This window comes from Lactuca virosa, chromosome 4 (genome assembly GCF_052849685.1).
Source record: "Lactuca virosa cultivar CGN04683 chromosome 4, Lactuca_virosa_CGN04683_v6, whole genome shotgun sequence".
NCBI classification, from domain to species: domain Eukaryota; kingdom Viridiplantae; phylum Streptophyta; class Magnoliopsida; order Asterales; family Asteraceae; genus Lactuca; species Lactuca virosa.
Window position 1 is genome coordinate 512,941,138 of NC_136429.1, and position 23,999 is coordinate 512,965,136.

The window sequence follows — 23,999 nt, forward strand, 5'->3', positions numbered from 1 at the left end:
ACTTTAGTGTATCCACTAAACAACCATTGTTATACTAATAAAGACCTTTAGTTCTCAAATAAGTAATTATAGTGACACAAAATACTCCTATAGTATTTTAAGTTTAATGTTTTGTTCTACTGTTCTTGTTGTAGAAGTGTTGGTAAGTTTTTAGACTTGGTGCAACCTCACAACCACACTTAGGCACATGCTAATCACTCATCGGATAATGTAGTTGATCAGGCTACATCTTCCCAGGGTTGACCATATGTCTCTCAGTATGCTTATGCTGTCCACCAATCGTAATACTTTTGTTCTGTCCTAGTGACACTGATTTTAGTATGAATGCAGGTATGTATACTTTATTAAATATTTTATTATTTAAAGTATAAACTCTTCATCAGAGTATTTTAAATCCCGCTTGTGTTTATAGTTCGTATATCTTTTATGGGTTGATACACTCGATTCACTATAAACAATGCTCTGATACCAATCTGTCACACCCTCAAAACCAAATGAACGGCGGAAACGTTCTGGGGTGGAGGACGTCATGTACAGTATCACAACAATGCAAGTAGTAAACAAGCAACAACATCATCCATTGCATTAATAATATAATTTCATACAAGTGTGTTCCGTTAAGTTTTAAAGACACCAAAACAATATACATCAAAATATAAGATGAGTCTTGAACGAGCTCCATCTTCTCAAAACCTGGCTCCGGTACCTGTCTACTGGTGACCTGAGAATACAAGTTATTTTGAAAGAGTTTATCAGCTTTAGAGCTGGTGAGTTCATAAGTATATTAGTGTCTGTGTTTGTATGAAAGCATTTGTAAGATGTTTTGTAAGATGTACTGTGTGTTTGTAAAAGTTTTGTATTTGTTTGAACTATCCTAGAAAACCCTATGTTTCCTACTAAAAGTAGCCTTCTACCAAGGCATCTAGTGTCTGTGTGTGTATCCTTTGTAAAAGTGAGTATTTTCCCAAATCCGACTATCATTAACCAAAAATATAGTTTTTACATTATTGTTTATTGTGTGAAATCACAAAGTAAAATGTAAAGGGAAAATGTTATAGTACTTTAATGTAGTATTATGAAACTACTGCTGTACTAACTACCTTAAGTTAATTGTATATTTTAAGGTAACATGTGATCGGCCTGTATCTTGCTACCGACTTAATAGTAAAGTGACAATGTAAGATGCCACAAAAATGACGTTTGGCACCCGTAGACTTGCAAGTCCCACTGTAGCGAACATAAAGGTGTAGGATAGTCAATCCAGTATAGATCTATACACAAACTCATGCGCTCCCCAATTAAGGAGATTCTGATACAAAAACAGTCATGGCAGGTAGTGCCATGCCCTGTTTAATGGCTCACATAAATGTATTAATGTAAATGTTATGTGAATTGTGTGCTAGCTGTATTGTATGTTCTTTCTCTGTCTAGCCTGTATGTTTGTTTCTCATCACTCTGTTTCATGTTTGTTTCTCATTATAGCATGTATTGACTCATGTATGAACTGACTCATTGTATGTTTCATCGTTCTAGTAATAGTATCTTCCTAAACTACCCCTATGGTAGCTTACTAGCAATGTATGAACATGTTTGTATACCCTTGCTACCCAAGGGTATGGACTTGAATGTAGGAAAACCTTTTGTATCTATATACTTATACATAATATATAACTAGGATTCAAACGACCTTCGGACAACTAACCTTGATACCCCAAGACCACAATCAAACAAGAACAGGAAGTAGGGTAGACTAGCAGTCCTAAGTCCTTCTTAATCCTACTTATATAACTATATTTATATAGATACACATAATATAAGTTAAAAGAGGTTGATAACAAACCTTTTATATCTATATACATATACATAATATATAACTAGGATTCAAACGACCCTCGGACAACTAACCTTGATACCCCAAGACCACAATCAAACAAGAACATGAAGTAGGGTAGACTAGCAGTCCTAAGTCCTTCTAATCCTACTTATATAACTATATTTATATAGATACACATAATATAAGTTAAAAGAGTTTGATAAATGTATTGACAATAAAAGAGTTTGTAAAACAGTTTGAGGTAAAACAGTTTGATAACCAGTTTGAAAAGTAAGAAAACCATTTGTTTGGTAGTTATTAATCACATGTGATTGATATAATAACTATAATTGTTCAACTTGTATCCCCCCCATAAAAGCATTTAAAACATTTAAAAGGTTAATTAAGGGGTATGAACTCACCTGTAGTTGGTGGTTTGGATGAACTGAAGAAATAGGATTGCTAGGTGTCAAGTGAAGACTTGTACACACACAATGATCCTATTTAACATATAAATACAACATATATGTATCTAATTAGACTTTAAACAACTAATTAGCAAAGTTAAGACATCCTAAGACAAGTTAAACACCTTATATAAGTGTTACAAGTCTCAAGGAATGCATCTAAGTGTTGTCGAACAATGCTATAGGGTTTATGGTTCAAAAGAAACCCTAACTTGAGTTTACGGTTTTGTGACCTCAACCCAATGGGTTTACGGTCGTAAACTCTAGAGTTTACGGCCGTAAACTCCCCCTCTTTTGACCATTTGTTGATTTGAACGTTTCTAAGTCCATTGAAGTGTTTCCTCTTGAAGTATAAGCCTAAGGAAGAAGCTAGGGCACCATTTCACTCCTATTTGGAGTTTACGGCCCAAAGACCACATCCCTTTGGGTTTACGGTCGTAAACCCTAGAGTTTACGGCCGTAAACTCTTAGGGATGTTGGTATTTCGATGATTTCAAGTCCTTAACACATCAAGGTAAGGATCCAAGTTAGTTACCTAGGCTTAGGAAGGGACTAGGGACATTTCGATCCCTTAAAATGGGTTTACGGTTCAAGAATGTTCTTGGACCGTAAACACCATTTTCTTGGTGATTCTTGGATGATTTCATGTTATAATGAGGTATAGCAAGCTTAAACACACTTTAGGATAGAAGTACTTACTATATGGAAGCTTGAAATGAGCCAAAATGCCAAGAACACTAGTGTGTGTTCTTGGTGTTCTTGGTGTAAATGGAAGAATCAACCTTTTGGAATGATTTCACGGTTAGAAAGGTGTTAAAACACTAGATTAAGTGATCTACTAACTTGAAATGGTTGAAAACACTTACTAGATCGAGATCTGGAATAAATCCCGTGATGATACTTGAGAGGATTTGCTTTTGTTCTTGAGAAATTTGGAAAAATGATAATAAATGACAAGTGTCATATATATACCCCAAATTTCTGGGTTTTTGGCTGAAAATATTTTATTCCCGGTAGTAACTCCAATTTCTTGAAGTTTAGGAATAACAGTGATGCATTATAACCCTAGGGCATCCTCTCTCCTGGTATCTCCTAAAGTGTAAATCCTAAAATAAACAAACTTAATCCAAAAAGTCTGAAAATTTAACTGTAACTGATTTGACTTCTATTGAATTGACATGTTGTACAGAATAGAAATTTCGGGTTGTCACACAAGGGAAAGTCTCTTGATGGCTCCACTTCAAGTGGAACCAAAGGTGGTTCTGTCACTCCTTCTTCCAACCCAAAAGAAGCTCAATGCTTCTATTGTCAGGAAAAGGGGAACTGGAAACGAAACTGCCTCAAGTACCTACAAGATGTTAAGGATGGGAAGGTCAAGCCTACCCATGCACGTATTTGCACTATATTGTCTAATAACTCATCACATTCTACTGCTTGGGTTCTTGATATAGGTTGTGGTATACATATATGTTCTGATTTGCAGGGCCTAAGAAGAAGTAGTGGGTTAGTGTTAGATTTGAATAAGTGTTGTTACTTGTCTGAAATGGCGAAAAAAATATTATTTCCTTTCATAGCATGTACAAACAAGGATTTACTTTTTCATTTGATAATGAAGTTAATGCTTTTTATAATAATGTTCTTTATTTTAAAGCATTACCTTGTGATGGTGTATATGAAACTGTGTCGGTTGTAGACAACTTAGAAAAATAATGTATTACATATCGATTCTTCCACTAGTTTGGATAAAGCATCCTTGTGGAATTGTCATCTTGGACATGTTAACAAGAAGCGCATACGCCAACTCCAGAAGGCTGGAGTCTTGGAGTCATTTGACTTAAAGTCAGATGATAGTTGCGAGTCTTGTTTGCTTGGAAAAATGACAAAGTCACCCTTCAGTGGTTCTTGTGCAAAGGGTGAAGGTTTGTTGGACCTCATACACACAGATGTGTGTGGACCCTTCAGAACCGCCACAAGAGATGCTAACCGCTTCTATGTGACTTTTACTGATGATTATAGTAGATATGGTTATGTCTACTTAATCAAGCATAAGTCAGAAACCTTTGAAAAATTCAAAGAGTTTAAATAGGAAGTGGAGAATCACTTAGGCAGGAACATTAAGATGCTTCGATCCGATCGATGTGGTGAGTATCGTAGTATAGAGTTCCTTGACTATCTTAAGGAATGAGGGATTGTCTCACAATTGATACCTCCCAGAACACCGCAACTTAATGGTGTGGCTGAGAGTCACAATCGAACCTTGTTAGACATGGAATGTTCCATGATGAGTCGAGCTTCGTTACCAATCTCATTTTGTGGGTATGCCTTAGAGACTGCCGCCCATATCCTTAATTTAGTCCCTACCAAGAAGGTTGCCAAAACACCTCACGAGATGTGGACTGGGAAAGTTCCCATTTTGAACCACATCAAGATTTGGGGTTGCGAAGCTTTCGTGAGACGTGAGACTCAGGATAAGCTCAAACCTCAAAGTGAGCAATGTGTTTTCATCGGCTACCCACAAAATTCATTTGGTTACCTCTTCTACAGACCTAGTGAAAATGTGGTTTTTGTGGCAAGAAGAGGGGTCTTTCGTGAGAGAGAATTCATAAGCCAACAAAACAGTGGGAGGCAAATTGATCTTGATGAACTTCAAGAGTCAAGCGATGAAGGAACCTCAAACCCTAACAATCAACCTGAGGAGGAAACTCCTGTTGATGAGTCCGTACCTCTGAGGCATTCCAAAAGAGTTAGGAATCCGCCTGAGCATTACTGTGGTTTTCATATTACTGCGGAATGTGATGAATTTTTCAATGATAGGACACTGGTAAATCTGGATGAGCCTAACAACTTTAAGGAAGCCATGGCAGGCCCTGAGTCCACCAAATGGAAAGAGGCCATGGATAGCGAGATTCAGTCCATATATGACAATCAAGTTTGAAACTTGGTTGACAATGTACCGGGGCGTAACACGGTCGGGTGCAAATGGATCTTCAAGAAGAAGACCGACATGGATGGAAATGTACACACTTATAAAGCGCGACTGGTTGCGAAGAGCTTTACTCAAACTCCGGGAGTTGACTATGATGAGACCTTCTCACCAGTAGCGAAGATGAAGTCTATTAGGTTTTTGCTAGCCATAGTTGCAGTTCATGATTATGAGATATGGAAAATGGTTGTCAAAACCGCTTTCCTTAATGGAAAGTTGGCTGAGGATGTTTACATGACTTAGCCAGAGGGTTTTGTCGATACAAAGCACCCTAATAGAGCGTGTAAGCTTGAGAAATCCATCTATGGATTGAAACAAGCATCTCGCAGATGGAATCTTTGTTTCGATGAGAAGGTCAAAGAGTTTGGTTTTTCGAGGTGCGAAGATGAGTCCTGTGTATATGTTAAGGCTAGTGGGAGTATAGTTAGCTTTTTGGTATTGTATGTGGATGACATACTACTCATAGGAAATAACATCCCAACTCTGCAGGAAGTTAAGTCCTGTCTTGGGAAGTGTTTCGCTTTGAAGGACCTAGGAGAAGCTGCCTATATCCTAGGGATAAGAGTATTGAGAGAAAGGAGTAAGAGACTAATTGGACTTAGTCAGAGTACCTACTTGGATAAGGTGCTGAAAAGGTTCAGCATGCAGGATTCCAAGAAAGGTGACTTACCAATCCTGAGCAACGCCAAACTGAGTAAGACTCAGAGTCCGAGTACAGAGGTTGAGATAGCTAAGATGAGTCATGTACCATATGCTTCCGTTGTGGGCTCAATCATGTATGTTATGACTTGTACTCGCCCTGATGTGGCCTTTGCTTTGAGCATAGTCAACAGATATCAAGGGAATCTGGGCAAGGCTCACTGAACTGCGGTGAAGAATATTCTCAAGTACCTACGGAGGACTAGGGACTGGGTCCTTACCCTTGGTGGGAGTGATGACTTGAGAGTAGTGGGGTACAGTGATGTTGGCTTCCAGACTGATAGGGATAATTTCCGCTCTCAGTCGGGCTGGAGGAGAAATCACTTGGAAAAGTTGAAAACAGGAAACAGTGGTTGATTCAACTTGCGAATCAGAGTATATAGCGGCAAGCGAGGCAGCAAAGGAGGCAATATGGCTAAAGAACTTCATTGGAGACCTTGGAGTTGTACCAACTATTAAGGAGCTTATGGAGATTTTCTTTGACAATGAGGGTGCAGTTGCCTTGGCTAAGGAACCTAGGGATCACGGGAGATCCAGGCACATCGACAGAAAATTCCATTTCCTTAGACATCGGATAGAAGAAGGAATCCTCGTGGTAAAGAGGGTATCATCAGATGAGAACCCAACGGATCCCCTCACGAAGGGACTGTGTAGGGTTAAGCATTTGCAGCATGCAAGGCGCATCGGGCTGAAGGATGATATTAGTTTTACAGATTAGGTAGTTATTTCTGAAACTTGTAAAATGTAAATTGACATTTGATGATTAAATAAAAGTTGGGTTTATTTATAAGTAAAGTGTTGCTATCTTGTGTCAATTGTTTACTATTGTTTCAAATTTTGCATGTTTTGACTTCCAGAATAATTTCTTTATTCAAACTCTCCACAGTCAGTCATATGGTTGCTACAACATTCATGAGTGCTTATATGTTTTGAGTATTAGATTCAACCCACGCTCACTTGTATCACTTCATGGAATTTATCTCGAGTGATCGTGAGACGGCAATATCATATAAGTCTTCAAACCTAGAGATATGAGTTGTTGACTATGAGTTGGTTATACATTGATTGTACGAAAACGCATTGGTAACTCGATGTTATAAAACGTGCCTTTGTGTATGATTCAACAAGTAGTGGAACAAGCATATGAGTCGAAGTTTATCTGTTCCTTTTAGTCCTTGGAGGATTAAAAGCGATATATGGGCCCCTCGATGATTTTTTTTGACCTTTGTACCGGGCCCGGTCAGAACCAAATTGATGTGTTCAGTTTAGTTCTATGTCAAACAAATCGGAAATCGGGAAACAAACTGCTAGACAATAAGTACGACATAGTTCCATGTATTTATCCGGCTGATATCTAGAACAGAGGATTATATGATCACTTATCTTAAATGGCGCATCATCATCTCAGTGCCGCGAGACTTTGAAAGAGCTACGTTTGCTAGTCGTTTCCTGAAGTCATACCTGTAATTAAAGTTATTAGACTTATCCAAGTAGGATATTATTGGATAAGGTGTCTAAGTCCATAACTATATTTAGTATGTACTTGAGCCGGCTTGGCATGGTCCATTTGGGTTGCATCTTCATCACAATTGTTGGATAGACAAAATGAGAAAAAGGACACTTATGATTTGTTAATATATTATAAGTTCTAATATATTAATATGAAATCATATTATTTAATTAGTATTGATCAAGAATTAATTTGGAATTAATTTTGTGATAAAAAAGAAACTAATTAAATATATGCGGATTGATTTGTAAATCATTCATTCTTGTATAGTGGGCTTATGGTTCATGATTCACTAGATTAGGCTAGGACCCATTGGGTGCTCCATGGATGCTCCATGGAGGTTATAACCCATGGATCATGGGTGAAATGAAAAGCCATGCACATTAGGGTTTACATGGTGTAACCCTACTTATGACACACTATATAAAGAGCTCCATAGCTAGCAAAATCGGCACTATTACAAGACAAGGAGGGCTAGCTGATTTTGTGATCAAAGTGTTCTACTTTCAAGTTATTCCAAGAGTTGTAGGTGTTGTGTGAAACATTTGAGGCATCACATTTGGGATGCTAGGCTCACAAGGTCTTAAGGAATCCAATCTACAAGAAAGGTATGTCATTCTACTAGTTTTTATATTACAAGTACCCCATGCCATGCTGGTTAGGATGTAAACCTTGGAATATTCTTATTTGCATGAATATTAGAGAAAACATAGATCCAAGGTTTCTAGGGTTACATGTACACCTTAGGACTGTTAGAATACTCAAAACCCATCATGATCATGATTACGTTTCACCTGGTGCGTCACTGTATTGGACCGCCAAAGTATCTGATCATATTAAGCCAAAGATCAAATCAGTATATGAGTCATCTGCTGATGTTGTTAGAATGTATAGAAACTATGCATTAGAAGTTGGATATGATGTGAGGCTTGGGACTCTTAGAACATCAATGTGGGTTGCTATTACCCAAAGACATTTATTATGCAACCGTGAAGGCAAGCCCAACACTGGTAAAATTGATACTTTGGACATTCAACACAATAAGCCTAAAAGAAGAAAAGATTCATTCAGGGTCGAATGCAAAGAAAAGATTGTTTTAAATATAATACATAGCACTGAAAAGTATGTGGTTCATGATTTTACCAAGAAACATTGTCATGCTTTTTTGAGTAAGGAAACTATTCACTTATCACGTGCCAAGAGAAAACTTGATTATGCACAAGAAAGTTTTATTCGTAACATGTCCAAACAAAGCGTTGGTGCCACAAAAGCACATATATTATGTTATCCATTGAAAAACATTTTAAGATTTTGTTAATGTATGTACTCTGACTCAATCCAATGAGTCTTTGGGATCTATCTCTATAGATCCTAATACCGATTATGTATGCAACATCCCCTAGATCTTTCATTTGAAAGGACTTACTAAGGTAGGCCTTACTCTCCTTCAATGTCGGGATATCTTTCCCGATCAGTAATATGTTATCAACATATAGAACTAGAAAAACAATATGGCTCCCACTTGCTTTGATGTATACACATGGTTCATTGAGACTTTTTGAGAAACTAATCTTTTTGATGTTTTCATAAAAATGACGATACCATGCCCTAGATGCTTGTTTCAATCCATAAAAAACTTCTTCAGTTTACACACCTTCTTTAGGTTATTCGGTTTGACAAAACCTTCAGGTTGTTCCATATAAACATCTTCCTCAAGATATTCGTTAAGGAAAGCGGTTTTTACATCCATTTTCCATATCTCATAGTCATAATATGTAGCTATGGCCATGATAATCCTAGTAGATTAAATCATAGCAAATGGCGAGAAAGTATCTTCATAGTCAACAACTTGAATTTTAGTATATCCTTTCGCGACAAGTCGTGCTTTGAAAGTTTGTACATTTCCATCCATGTCGATCTTCTTCTTGAAGATCCACTTGCTTCCAACAACCCTGCTGTTAGGAGGTAGGTTAACCAAGTCCCATACTTGATTGTCATTCATGGATTGGATTTCAGTTCTTATGGCTTCAAGCCATTTTTCAGACTCTGGGTCTGCAGTAGCAGCCTAGTAATTGATGGGCTCATATCGATCCATCAAGAAGACTTCCTCTTTAGGAATGACAAATCCAAATCTTTCAGGTTCCTAACAAGTTCTACTGGAGCGTCGTACAGTTGGTGTGGTTTCCGACATCTGAACGATAATTTTAGGTTCAATAATGCTTTGTTGATTATCATTCTCAACTAAAGGTTGTGTCTATCGAATTTCTTCGAGGTCAATGGGGATCCCACTTACTTTATTCGAGATAGAGTTAATTTCAATAAACATTGCTTTACAAGCTATGAACACGTGGTTTTCGTCTTTCCGGAAGAAGTAATAACCCACAGTTTATTTTGGGTATCCCACAACGATACACTATTGAAATCTAGGGTCAAGCTTGTCAGAAGTTTCTCTTTTAAAATATGCTTCACAACCCCATATCTTTAAGTAAGACATTGATGGAACCTTTCCATGCCACAACTCGTAAGGAGTCTTACTAACCTTTTTAGTTATGATCATGTTTACAATTCGAGCTGGGATTTCAAGGACATAACTCCAAAATGAATGAGGAAGGGAAGTATGACTCATCATCGATCACATTATATCAAGTAGAGTATGATTTATCCTTTCCGAGACACCATTATGCTAAGGTGTTCCCGGTGGAGTGAGTTGTGACACTATGCCACAATTCTTTAGATGTTCATCAAACTCATAGCTCATATATTCACCACCACGATCTGATCATATAGTTTTCAGCTTTTTACCAAGTTGATTCTGTACTTCATTTTGGAAAACCTTGAAGACATTGAATTCTTCATATTTGTGTTTCATGAGATACACATATCCAAATCTACTGTAATCATCAGTAAATATAATGAAGTATCTTTCACCGCTTCTGGTCATCATTCTAAAAGGTCCATATACATCAGTATGTATGAGTCTTAATGTAATGAAGTAAAAGGAGCTTTGGTCATCTTTCCACATAGACATGATTCACATATATCAAAAGACTCTGAGCTTGTTGACTCTAAGATCCCATCCTTTTGGAGCTTAGCAATGCGAGTTTTACTTATGTGCCCAAGTCGACAATGCCATAAATAAGTTTTATTTGAGTCTAACTTTGTCTTCTTATTTAAGTTGAACATTGAATTATCCTTTATGTATGAATCATTTAAATCGATTTCATATATTCCATTTTTGGGACTAGTCTCAAAATAGAACACATTATCTTTAAACATAAAAATGTTTTCAGAATCAAAGTCAAACTTATAACGAAAACATTGTTCATACAAGCGAGAAGTAGAGATAATATTCCTTGTTATACTAGGTACATAACAAAAATTGTTCAAAATAAGATTAAGGCCATTTGGATGCAAAAGATGATATTTTCCTATGGCTTTGACAGCTACTCAATTGCCATTGCCAACATGAAGTTCCAAATCTCCATCTCTTAGTTCTCTAGCATTATTTAGTCCCTGCAAATCATTGCAGATGTTAGTACCACTTCCAGTATCGAATACCCAAGAATTAGTACGGAATGCATGTTATTTAATCACATATATACCTGAGGTGCCAACCTGGTTGGCCTTAATCTTCTTAAGTTCCTCTACGTACTTGGAAGAGTTGCGCTTCCAGTGTCCCTTTTCATTGCAGTGAAAGCAATCAGCTTCTGTAGCAGGCTTTGGTTTAGGAGTTGGGTAAGTAGAAAGAGGCTTCCCTTTACCCTTTCCCTTGCCCTTGCCTTTCTTGTCAGCTTTGCCTTTCCCTTTACCAGTATTATTACCGGTTTTCTTCTTGGAGATTTGACCCTCACGGAACATCAACACTTGATTGTTCCCAGATTTCTTGATGTGTTCTTCAACCTTTTTGAGCATGTCCTGAAGCTCCTTGATGCTCCTCTCCCAATCATTCATTTTGAAGTTCATTACATATTGCTTAAATGACTTAGACAATGAGCTAGGATCACATCAGTCGCTAGCTCATCTTCAAATGGGAATCCGAGGCGGGCAAGTTGCTCAACATAAGCTTTCATTTTGAGTACATGTGCACTCACAGAAGATCCGTCAGCCATCTTGCAACCAATGAAAGAATTCAAGGTCTCATACCCCTCTTTCTTAGCCTGAACTTGAAACATGACTATTAGTTGTTCAATAATTTCAAATGCTTAATGAAACTCAAACGTTTTCTGAAGTTCAGGAGTCATAGTTGCAAGCATGATGCAAGCCACTTCGGTCGAATCATTAACATGTTTCGCCCGGGCATCTTTCGATGATTTGGTAGCATTAGTTGGGAGCTGTTCTGGGATAGGTTCATCAAGGACATATTCCTTTTTCTCAAGCCTGAGGACAATTCTCAGTTGTCTAAACCAATCAAGAAAGTTGGGTCCACTTAGTTTTTCCTTTTCGAGGATGGATTGGATGGTGAGTGATGAGGTGGTTAAAGTTGGGGTAGTCATCTACAAAATAATAAGATTCATTTTCATATCTTCGATATAAATTCTTTTCAAAAATAATTACCCTTGAAATTAAATTTTGAAAAGCTAAGATCCACATCACCCAAAATAACTTGAGGGTGTGACCCACTACTCAAGTGATTTTGTTGATCGGTAGGTTACGATAACCAATTACAACTCTTATGTAATTCTTAGATTTATGCGATCCAAAAAACATTACTTTGTTTTTAAATGGCATGTTCATCTCATCTATGCATCAAGACTCTTATGCTTAGGTGACCTTTATCACATAAGAAATTGATCAAATCATCCATTTAAAAAACGTGTGAGTTATATTTCACAAATGGTTAGGTGACCTTTATCCCATAAGCAAATACTAAAACACCTTGACGATTTTTGACTACTCAAATCAATAAGGTGACCCTAAAATCCACATGAATTGCATAAAAATCTAAATTGATTTTTAAATGGATTGCATAGATTTGAAGTTTTGTAAATAAGAGTTTTTATCAATGTTTTATTATTCTAGCATTTTAAAACATTTTGTATCTTGAATATTTGATGCATAAAATATTCCATGGTACATTTAGAGTGTTCCAAAATTTATAAACTTGAATTTATTTCATATAAAATTTTACCGTTTAAAATTTATATTCAATTTTAATTCAATGTTATAAGGATTAAACCGGTTTCTTACTTTGTTAATAAAACAACATTTTCTTATTGAGTTATGGAGTTTAGATTAAGTTTAAAAGAACATATATATTTCAAACTTTTTATATCTTTCAAATTTTGGCTACTTTAGAGTTTAAAAATTCAAAAACTCTTTTTAACGAAAAACTCAATGTTGACATCTTATGTTGAAACTTTTATATAAAACTCTAAACCCCAAGTTTGATGTTATTTTTTTGTGAAAATGTTTTTAGCATGGCAAACAAATTTCTATACATACAACATTTATAACAACAAAAATAATCATCACAAGCATGCATTTAAAGTGTATAAACAGAGCCATTTTCTAGTAATATTAATTCATTTCCTAAAGGAATTATTACACCTCCAGGACTTCAAAAGGCTCCATGTCTTAATAAGAACTTCATGCTCCATCTTGTTACATTTTTATAAAAATAAAATACAACTAGTCTAAAAACTAATTTATTACATATAAAAATGATCAAATGAAATAATACCTATTTATCTATTACATCATCATATGAATAAATAAGTACCAACCACAAATGTCCTAATGGCTTGTTTATACACAACAAACATATAAATATAAACAACACTTTGTTTTTTCTAAGGCAACTTTTATATAACCAAAATGCATGGAAAAATGGTTATATTAAAAATAAATACATTTTACTAAAAGTTGCCAAAGAAAACAAATATGGACATTTCTTTAGTAAAAAAGAAATCTATGCTTGTTTTCCGAAAACCAAAGATTATCATAACATGAAAATCATTCTAACATTTAAATGTTGGTTATGATACCACAGAAGGGTTTTGTTGCATAAAATAAATAGTTTTTCACAAAAACCGACAACGAAAGCTTTAAAATTTCTTACAATTTTCGAGTGTTACAACAAAACAAACCATCAAGGATCATGGTTAGAATGATATTACAACAACCACAGGGTGTTTAGAAATAACAACCTTTGTAGCCTTTGGACCCTCTTGGATTTGGGGTGTTGAAGTAGATGGCAAGAACAAGAAGCTTGATCTTCTCTACAAGTAATCCATCAACAATAATTAGGTACTAAAATTGTTTGATTTCTTCTTCTACAACTTTGTTCCTTAAGCCTTTAGTGCTTAATCAATTAAGCACTAGAAGGAAGACACAAAGTAAACACTAAAAGCAAGTAATTTCTTCAAAAGAGGAAAGAGCTCCAAGCTCTTAGATGCTCACGATTCAGAGAGAAAGGAAGAAGAGGTTTTTTAGACCAAAAAAACTAGCACCTTCTTCATGTAAGAGACCCTCTATTTATAACCCCTTCCAAGCATAGCCTCTTCAATATAATATTCAAAAGTATGGGCTATAAAGGAGAGGTGTGGGTAACATCATGATGGAGGTTGACGAGCAACCTCCATACTCTTACAACTTTCGGCCAGATGGCCTAAATTATATAAATAATGTTCACTAGTCCTTTAACCATGGTAGAGTAAGCCTTTGATTTAATCATAGTTAACCAAAGTGTCCAAAACTTTGTACATGACTATTATATGATACCTTATCATATAAAGGCTATTTTTCTACTTCTTACAATATTGTTTTCATAGAACAATAATTTTTCTCTAATTAAATACAAGAGTTGAATTTATTTATTAATAACAAATTACTTAATAAATATTCAATAAGTACCAACTTGATTAAGGTGTGACCATATAGGATCATATGTCACTAGCAATGTCACTCAATAATGATTCTTGAGTATATAGATCCAACCAAAAGTTTTTCCATTGTCGCAAGACTCGACGCTTTACGAATTTTTCTGGCTTATGCAGCTCATAAGAATTTCAATGTATACCAGATGGACGTAAGTTCACATTTCTTAACAGTGTTCTTGAAGAGACGGTTTATGTCGAACACCCACCTGGTTTTGTCAATGATAAGTTTCTTGATCATTGTTATAACCTTGACAAAGCAGTGTATGGGTTAACACAAGCACCTCGAGCTTGGTATGAGACGCTTACCAATTTCTTGAAATTCGCTAAATTTAAGCAATGATCAATTGATCCAACTTTATTTCATAAGAAAGTAGGGGATCACCTAATGTTTTTTTCAAATTTATGTCAATGACATTATATTTGTTTCTACTGACTTGGAGTTTTAAAAGAAGTTTCAAGAGCTAATGAAGAGTCAATTTGAAATGAGCATGATGGGGAAAATCAATCACTTCTTGGGTTTGAACATTCGTCAGAGCAGGGATGGAATTTTCATCAATCAAGAAAACTATACTCGAAACCTGTTTGAAAGATTTGTAATGACGAATTGCTCTAAAGCTAAAGTTCCCATGATAATCGACACTCGCTTAGGTCCTTCGTTGGATAAGCTTATTGTTGATCTTAAGATATATACAAGCATGGTCGGTTAGTTATTATACTTAACTACAAGTGAATTCCCATGAACCTCATCTAACAGTGGTGAAGAATATATTTCGTTATCTTCGAGGAACTTCGACTCTTGGATTATGCTATCCATCGAATATAGGATTTTTTTTATCCAAGCTTACTTAGATGTTGATCTAGGAGGTTATCAGTTGGATCGAAAAACCACTACAGGCAGATGTCAATTATAAGATGAGAAACTTGTCAGTTGGCAGTCGAAAAAGCAGGCGTGTGTATCAATTTCGACAGCTGAGGTTGAATACATTGCTCCTGCTGCTGCTTGTACTTCTCAAGCGATCTGAATATAAACTCAATTATGTGAATATGAGATTAAGATAAAGAAAACCCCATTATACTGCGATTCACAAAGTGTAATTCACATATGTCATAATCCATTTAAACATTCCAAAACTAAACATATTGCACTTTCATACCACTTTATTAAAGATCATGTTGAAGATGGGAATATTGATGTTCGTTTTATTAAAACAACTGATTAGCTTGCTAAATTATTACAAAATAATTGAACGAAAAATCATTATTAAGAATTTTAAATGGGTTCGGAATGATGGTAGCTTGTTATGTTCCTAACTTGACCTAGTTTTTCTTGAAGTTGATATGCAAATTTTTTTGACTAACTTTTATTAGTTGTAGTAACTTTTGCTAGTTGGTCTAACTTTCAACTAGTTGCTCTTCCTTTTTGCTAAATGAACTAACTTTCATTACTTGTAAAAATTTCCTGTAACGTCCCAAAAATATGACCCAAAAGTTTCATTTCAAAATTTATAAAGCGGTAATCCAAAACATTTTCATACAACCAAGAAAGACCAAATTGTATCACTACATCACAAAATATCAGAGTAATTATCAAAATGCGAAATAAACTTTTGTGTGCTTTGCAATCATCCCGGGCTCATACCTTTCAAACTAAAAGTACCAGATTTATAAACTGAGAACCATAACAAAGCTTAGTGAGTTCCCCAAATTACCACATACTATACATAATAAACACATACTGGGCCCCCACCCATCATCGGGCCTCGCCGGATATCGAGTCCTACTCGGCCTTAGGCCCGCCCGATATCGAGTCCCGCTCGGATTATAGATTTTTCATTCATTAGGTCCTGCATAACATCGGTCCCCGCCCGGTAAACATATAATCATTCTAACACATGCGATAATCACAAAGACAATAACATACAATACAATTATCCGGCCTCGCCCGACATCAAGCCCCGCTCGGTATACATACCAACACATAACACATGCAAGGATCACGTAGACATCTAGCATCCCAACGTAATAATTATGGGCCGAAATTGGTGCCTTTGACCCACTAAACCTAGTGAGGAAACTCACTTCAGACTGTTGAATCTCACAGATAAATCTTTGGTTGTTGGTCCGCTAAAATCCTTGTGTTATCAACATAAAATAACATCCAATTAATAATTGGATCCCAACTCATACAAAGAGTCCAAACTAGGTTAAAAGACCTTTTTACTCTTTACCTAACTTGGCCCAAGGCCAAGGCCCAAGCCAACTATCCAAAAGGCCCAAATTCCAAAATGATCACCCAAAGCCCAAATATGGTCCAATCTTCCAAATTGGGCTCAAATCCCTTCGTGAGCCTTCAACAAAAAGAGTGCAATAAAATAGCATCAGCCTAAAAATAGAATTCTGATAGCCCAACAAAGCCCTAGACTCCAAAGGTCCAACATGGGCCCAATACCAAAAATCCCAAAATTCTGAAGCCCACTGATGAGTATGCGGGGTGTACTCAGCTCGTACGCCCATCGTATGCCTCAGATGCCTACTTTCTTCACTAAGCTCGTATTCGGTTAATACCAAAACCTAACTCTCAGATCTGATTTCCTTAGTGTGACTTATCATGTAAAGTTGGCAACTTTACGTGCATGCATGGCTTAATGGGGCTCTAGAGCTCAAAAGAGCTTAACGGAGGGCCTTAATACATGCATGAGTCCATAAACACCACAAATCTTGCATTTTTATGAACAAAGAGACTAAAGGGAACCTAGATCTACCACCAATTACTTCTGGAGTGAATCAACAAGCTCATCAATCACTCCAAGGACTCAAAAAGTATAAAATAGCAATATAACTAGATCTAGCGTCATAGATTAGCAAGTTATGAGGTTTTTACCTCAAAAAGATAGCAAATGATGAGCTAATCCTGAATCCTAAAGCTCCAAACACAAAACTCCAAGTCGTCCACTTCTTCTTCTCCTGCACAAAGCACCAACAAACTCTCTTTGTAGCTCAAAACTCTCAAGAACACACTAGGGTTTCAATTTTTGGACAAGGGAAGATGGAGGTTGGTTCAACATGTCCAAAAGAGGCTACAATGGGATTTAAATAGGGCGCAATCCCTTAATATTAGGGTTTGCTCAATCGCGTGTACGCCCAGCGTACATGGGTGATATCTGCGACCAACCTAAGGCTATTAAGCTAAGTGTACTTAAAGAGTATGCCCAGTGTACCAACCAAGGACCAATTTTATAAAGGATTTGCACTTTAGGGTTTAAAAGTAGACATACTAGAATACGAATGGTACATTTCCGTTCAACGGTTACTGTTCACATTTAGCGTTTGGCTTGCTTCGCTTTCAACTTTTTCTGTGATTCGTTCAGCACAAGTTCACACCTAATGAATGGAAATAGTCAATCAACGGGAAAGTTATACCTCTGGTGAACGCTTGCTTGTGGAAACTATCTTTGGAAATTGGAAACATTGGTTCACATGTTTAATATTTGTTTTCTATAACAAATAACCACTGTTGGTGATATCCTTTTCTTATTTTTTATCTTTTCCTTATAAAATTAAAAAGTTCAAAAAGATTTTCTCATTTTTTTTCTTTTCCTTATGAAAATCAGAAATCCAAAAATATTTTTGCTTTCATTGAATTTAAATTTTCAATAAAAAAATTCCAAAAATATATGATCCTTATTTTCTTTTGAGATTGGAGAACTCTATTGTTAATACGTGTTGTACTTTCACATGCCTAACGAGAAGATCTATAGGGAACTAGTATGATATGACATTTTTGTACAAGTTAAGTGTCTCTAGAAGCATGCTGCAACATGTTGTCCACAAGGCTCATAGACTCTTTGTGTGAAAAGCCTTAATGAATTTTTCCTTATGAAGAATTCATCCCAATTAGGCTATATTCACATGAGTCGAAGAGCTACCTTTCTCTTCTTATTTTATGTAAAGAGATTATTGCTAAATCCAATTTTTCGCAGAGGTACAATTAGTTTTTGCATCCAATCTATGTTACACAAAATCTCCAACACAATCACACAAAATGACACATGCCCAAGACATCTCAGGTCGAAACCAACAAAGATATCGGTATGTCACAATTCCGTGTTTATGATCCTGAATCATTTTTTTTGTGATGAAGGTGAATCCCAACAAACCAAAACTGAAAGAATTGATGGTGAACATTTTATGTTCATAATTTTAACGAAAGTTTTGTTTCATTGTACAATTTTCGATGTTCAAAATCTTATTTTCATTTCCTTTGCGTGATATTAGTGGAATGTACTCATCCCAAGTCATTTCTTCCCAATAGATCCAAATTTTAATTTTTGTGAAATAATATTTTCATATGAACATTTATCAATCTGCTTCGTCACTTCAAAAAATCTAAAATCTTAGTTGTTCTTGACTACATTGGTCATCCAAGTATTTTTGCAAAATTATTTGTGCTTATGTCAAGTTTTGAATTTGTGTGAAAAATGAAGCCACCCACGAACCTTATTAATAGAGGCCCATTGTTACTCCTCAAAAACTTTTCAATTGTAATTCACGGGAAACCACACAAGTAATTCTACGTCTATATTGATGTCTAGTGGAGCATATCTTTATCCGGGGTCTATCTGCTTTTATATCAAAGTTTGTTTGATATCACAATGTCCAAAATTTTCTTAAATCGATTCTATTATTTCCTTTGGCATAATTAACCACTGAAATCATCGAGGTTATGGGTACTACCAACTGAGACCTAGATTTCGCAAGTCTGGAAAATGATTTCCCTTATCCTTTCCATAAGTGAATGAGCATGGCCTCCATACCGACGAATGGTTCTTCTTTTGGGGTAAAACTGTGTGAAAGTTCAAATTTTTTGGGAGAGGTGAAATATCCATTGGATGGGATGGTTAAATATTTTTTCTTGGCTCGAGAAAAAAAGTGATCATCACTTTTATATGTGACAATTTTATGTGGTGACACATGGATTTCTCTAAGTGGGAATCGTTTGAATTCAAATTTTATGCTGATTATTTGAGGAAGTTGATCATTCCACTTCCAACTTTACATTTCTAGAATCCGTGCACCAACACTAGATGTTTTCTGAAATTCAAACGCAAAGTTCTCTCCAAATTGTTCAACATGGCTGCTCAAAGAAACATTATTGATCAAATAAACACCAAAGATGAAGAAATCTTGTAGCCCACAATGAAGATTCAACATAACAATCTCTGGTTCATTCCTATGCTCAATGATTATCCTGAAGAATTTAAAATGTTGGTGCAAACACTGAATGATTATGTTCTTATTCATGCTTTTTCTGCATCGTTTTCAATTCCGATGAAGTGGTCATCTTTGGATGTTTCTACTGTTGTATACAATCGAACTACTGGACTTGTGGCATTCCAGTTGAAATCAAACAAGACTAAGAAATTGATGAAGAAGCAGTTTGCCTAAATTCTATAAGTGCCAACTGGAGGAGAGTTTGCTACAGTTACAAATAATCAGGTGATCTACATGTTCAATGAGATGGATCATCAACCAACTCTTTTGGTTATCAGTCAATATAGGAAGTCAAATCTTCTAGGTATTTGGAGTTTCTTCTTTAGAATTTCTCTAAGGTGTTTTAAGGGAAGGAGTTCAGAATTGGATAAAGCAAAACTTGAAGCTTATTCGATCATGGTTGGATTGAATTTTGTTATAAACTTTGACTATGCGTCCTTGCTTTAGGTCAAGATTGGGAATTCGATTTCTCACTCAAAAATGACAACAAAAGTTTCGAGTGCTAGGTTTTGGAGCCTGGTCCTACATGAAATTTATACACAAGAAGGAATTACTTTTCCTTCTGATGATGAAGTTTCTACTTTCAGTCCAATGACAATCCCAAATTCTGCTATTGATAATCCTATAATTTTTCCAATTGTTGGTCGAATCCCTAATGGGATGCTTAACTTGGTTTCTTATAAAAACAAGTTGTTAATTTCCTACAAACGTTTTATGAATCCCACTCCTACTAGGGTTTTTCCTAAAGCAGTTACTTTCAAAACTACTGAGGGTTCTTGTAAAGCTGCTAAAGGCACAAAAAATAAGAAACAAGCTGCAAAACCAAAAGAAGAAGTGGAAGAGGTGGTTAAAGAGATAGTGCCCATGAAGTCAGGAATGGGGGTGCTAAAATGAACGAAGAAAACGGCTACTGACAAGCCTTCAGAGTCACAAACCATCAATTAGTCTGAGAAGCAACAAGAGAAACCTATGGATAAATTTGTTGAGTAAACTCCTACTATTGTCGAAGAAACCATGACTCAAGAAGGTAAAATTCCTACTCAATCACATGTTCCTAAGAAGTCTAAAAAGATCCAGTTTAAGGTTACAAGTAGAGGAGTTATTATGACAGGTGTTTTGACTCTTGATTCTCCAGCATCTAAAAACCGAAGATCTTTAGAATTGGTTCAAACACTGAAGAAGCGTAAGCCTACTTATGTTGAGGAACCGACAGAGAATGTTACAATTGAAACAAATTGTGATATTGAAGAAACTGATGATTCTACAGTTGGTGCTTTTCGAATTTCACCTAGGAAGGTTATCACTATCAAATCGATTTTTGAGGAGGCAAATAATCCTTGTGTCACTGCGAACATATCTAATACAGATGCAAACACCAATTTTGGTGAACGAATTATTCAATTACTCCCTCAGCAGACGAAAGTCATACCACCCGAGGTTTCACATTCTGAGTCCAATATGTAGGACTGTAATTCCTTGTTCTTAGTATGTATTTAATTTAAGAATTATTCAATTTATAGGAGGAACTCGACGAGTTGGAAGCCCCAAACTCGTCGAGTAGAGATCATATGGGCCGCATAATTTAAGTAACCTACTCGACGAGTAGGTTAGCAAAGGTGAAACACTAATTTCCGGGGTTTGCACCCTATTTAACCACCTTATACCTTACATGTTGGCCTCATTTCCAGCTTCCAAGTCCCAAACCCTAAATCTTGAAACCCTAATGCTATTGTGAGTGTTTGCGAGCTATTTCAAGTCTTTTAGTGTGTGTTTTGAAGCCATTGGAAGAAGGAGACGCTTCAGGACACAAGAAGGAGTTTATAGATCCATAAACCTTGCTTTATCCATGCCATTTTGCTGGTATAAAGCTTGAACCTTGCTTTGTAGTTGATTAGATCTCCTTTTTGGGGGTTATTTTGCTTGTTTTGGTTCAAATGATATGATTCTTGGGACTTGGACGTCCCAAGTGAAGAAAATTTCAGATCTAGGGTCTTGAAGGGTTTTCATGGCATAAAGGTGCCAAATTTATGGCCATGGAGGCCCCATGCAACGGCTAGACCATCATTTTGGTCTTTTGAAACTTTTATGGACACGCATGTGGGTAAAGTTTAAGGCTTTACTTGATTATTTAGTCCCTAGAGTCTAGATCTATGACCTTATGGTTTATCTTGAATTTTGTTGGCTTTTGATTTCATATTAAAATCATTTGGAGTTACGGTTTGAGTATTTGCCTTAGGGAGAGGTTCTTAACGGGTAAAGTTGGAAACTTTACCCATCTAGACGTATTTCCAGCTTAGATCCAGAAGATAGGGCCCTAGTTTGAAGAATGGTGACTTACTGTATTACGAAGGGCCAACTGACTGAAGAACTCGACGAGTTCATACAAGAACTCGACGAGTTGGGTCGAACTGTCCTGATTCTGCTAAAAGGAAGAACTCGGCGAGTTGAAGGAAAACTCGACGAGTTGGATAGCGATTTCACGTTCTATTATTCATGGGAACTCGACGAGCTCAAGGGAAAACTCGACGAGTTGAGTCAACTCGGAGCGTTGACTTTGACTTGACCTTGACTTTGACTTTGACCACAATTGACCCAAAAAGGGATATGAGTATAAATAGTATCTAAGGGGTTGTTTTGATTCAGGTTGTGTGTAGAGCTGATTCTGGGATAGAGACGTTTCAGCTATCATTCGACATTGGAGGTGAGTTTTCCTCCTGTATGAACGAGTCGAAGGCACCAACGCCGGCCCGTATATGTATGTTAGTATGTACCAGACTAGGGTCCAATGCCGAGCAGTGCCCGATATAGGTTTATATGTTTCTGAAATTTCGATCTGATGTCGAGCGGTGCCCGGTGAATGTTTGTATGCTTGATATCTTCGTGATTCTTGCATGTGCCTGTATTGTATGCTTCAGGATTACGGTCCAATGTCGGGCAATGCTCGATCAATGTTTGTATGCTTCCGAATTTCGTTCCGATGTCGGGCGGGGCCCGAGGAATGTTTATATGTTTATGTTATGTTATTATCCTATGTGTATTTGTTGATATGTTTATATGTATACCGAGCTTTGATCGATGCCGGGCGGGGCCCGATGCCGGACATTGTCCGATATTGGGCGGGTCCCGATGCCGGTCTTTGTCCGATGCCGGGCGGGGCCCGATGAAGCGGGCGGGGCCTATGATATGTTATTATGTGATTATGTGATTATGTGTATGGTATGTGGTAGTTTGGGGAGACCCACTAAGCTTCGTGCTTACAGTTTTCAGTTTTTGTTTCAGGTACTTCTGGTAGCAAATGGAAGAGCTCGGGATGACTGCAGTGCACACACCATTATGTTTAGCATGGGATGATTACTCTGATGTTTTGTTTTGGAAACTCTAATAATAATGTTTTGAGATAGTTTTACTTATTTTACGATGAAGTGTTTTGATAACTATGGTTTTATTTAATAATTTAAAACGAAAATTTTTTGGTCATGATTTTTGGATGTTTCAAGGACAAAACCTAAAACATCAATGTGAACTTATCTGATAAGAACACAAACGTTACTATGGGTGATGTGGGTTCGACTACTACAATTGATACTTCTATTGTTCCACGACCACCAACATCTACCACCCCACTAACAACGACTGTTTCTCTCCTACTTTTGAGAAAGTAATGCAAGAGCCCATAACAACTTTATTCTCATCTCAATCCACTGAGGATGAGAAGGTTGTTAAGAAAGAAGAACTAAATGAAGATAACATAATGGTTTTATTTGATCATATGAAGATCAATCTATAGGAAGATGATGTGCCCGATGAAGCAATAATGTCGCCTAAAATTTTTAAAATTACCAACTCAAAGATGAATTTTATTCTTCATATTTTGACTGATCCTGCTTGAAAGACCTTTGTTAGTGGTGTTGAAAAGCCTTTGTTGAGTTGAAAACTAAGGAGCTTAGTGATCTCCTTTCCAAAGAGGTCTAGAAGCTTGATAACTTTTGTGTCTCTTTGAATAAGAAAGTTGATGTGTTGGCTAATGCAACAACTCGACTGGTAGAAGACATTACAACTTTCAACTGGATTACTCTAGTCATCTAAAGGTTAAGTATGAACAAGATGCTAAAGTGTTTGAGAAGGTTGAGAAGTCTCTTTTTTACTTTCAAGAGACCCTATTGAAAATTGCTCTTTCGTCTGAATCTTCAATCTCACAAGAATCTATTTTTTGCATGGTTTCGTCTATTGAGTCAAGCTTTAAAACTGAGTTGGCTCCGATACTAAATTTGGTTCTTCGACTACCAACGAATTTGACACATCATGTGTACGTCTCGCAAATATGGGAAAGGGTAGTTGGTTCATCGAAAGAATATGTTAAAGATAAAGGGGGTAGTGT

The 23,999-nt window shown here is 36.5% G+C and overlaps 1 protein-coding gene across 1 annotated transcript; it reads right to left on the reverse strand.

Annotated features, from left to right (window-relative positions):
- Positions 1-11,434: 11,434 nt before the first annotated feature.
- On the reverse strand, positions 11,435-11,965 carry LOC145107052 (uncharacterized). The gene is made up of 2 exons (XM_079043932.1): positions 11,738-11,965; positions 11,435-11,629 (listed from the first exon to the last, which is right to left on the reverse strand). The coding sequence occupies exons 1-2, from the start codon at positions 11,963-11,965 to the stop codon at positions 11,435-11,437; spliced, it is 423 nt and encodes a 140-aa protein (XP_078900058.1).
- Positions 11,966-23,999: the final 12,034 nt, after the last annotated feature.

Excerpts from the sequence above, each read along its gene's own strand:
- LOC145107052 (XM_079043932.1), bottom strand. The coding sequence starts at position 11,965 with ATGACTACCCCAACTTTAACCACCTCATCACTCACCATCCAATCCATC. Across the intron at positions 11,630-11,737 it reads ATGTTAATGATTCGACCGAA|GCTAAGAAAGAGGGGTATGA; the intron begins GTGGCTTGCATC and ends TTTCAAGTTCAG.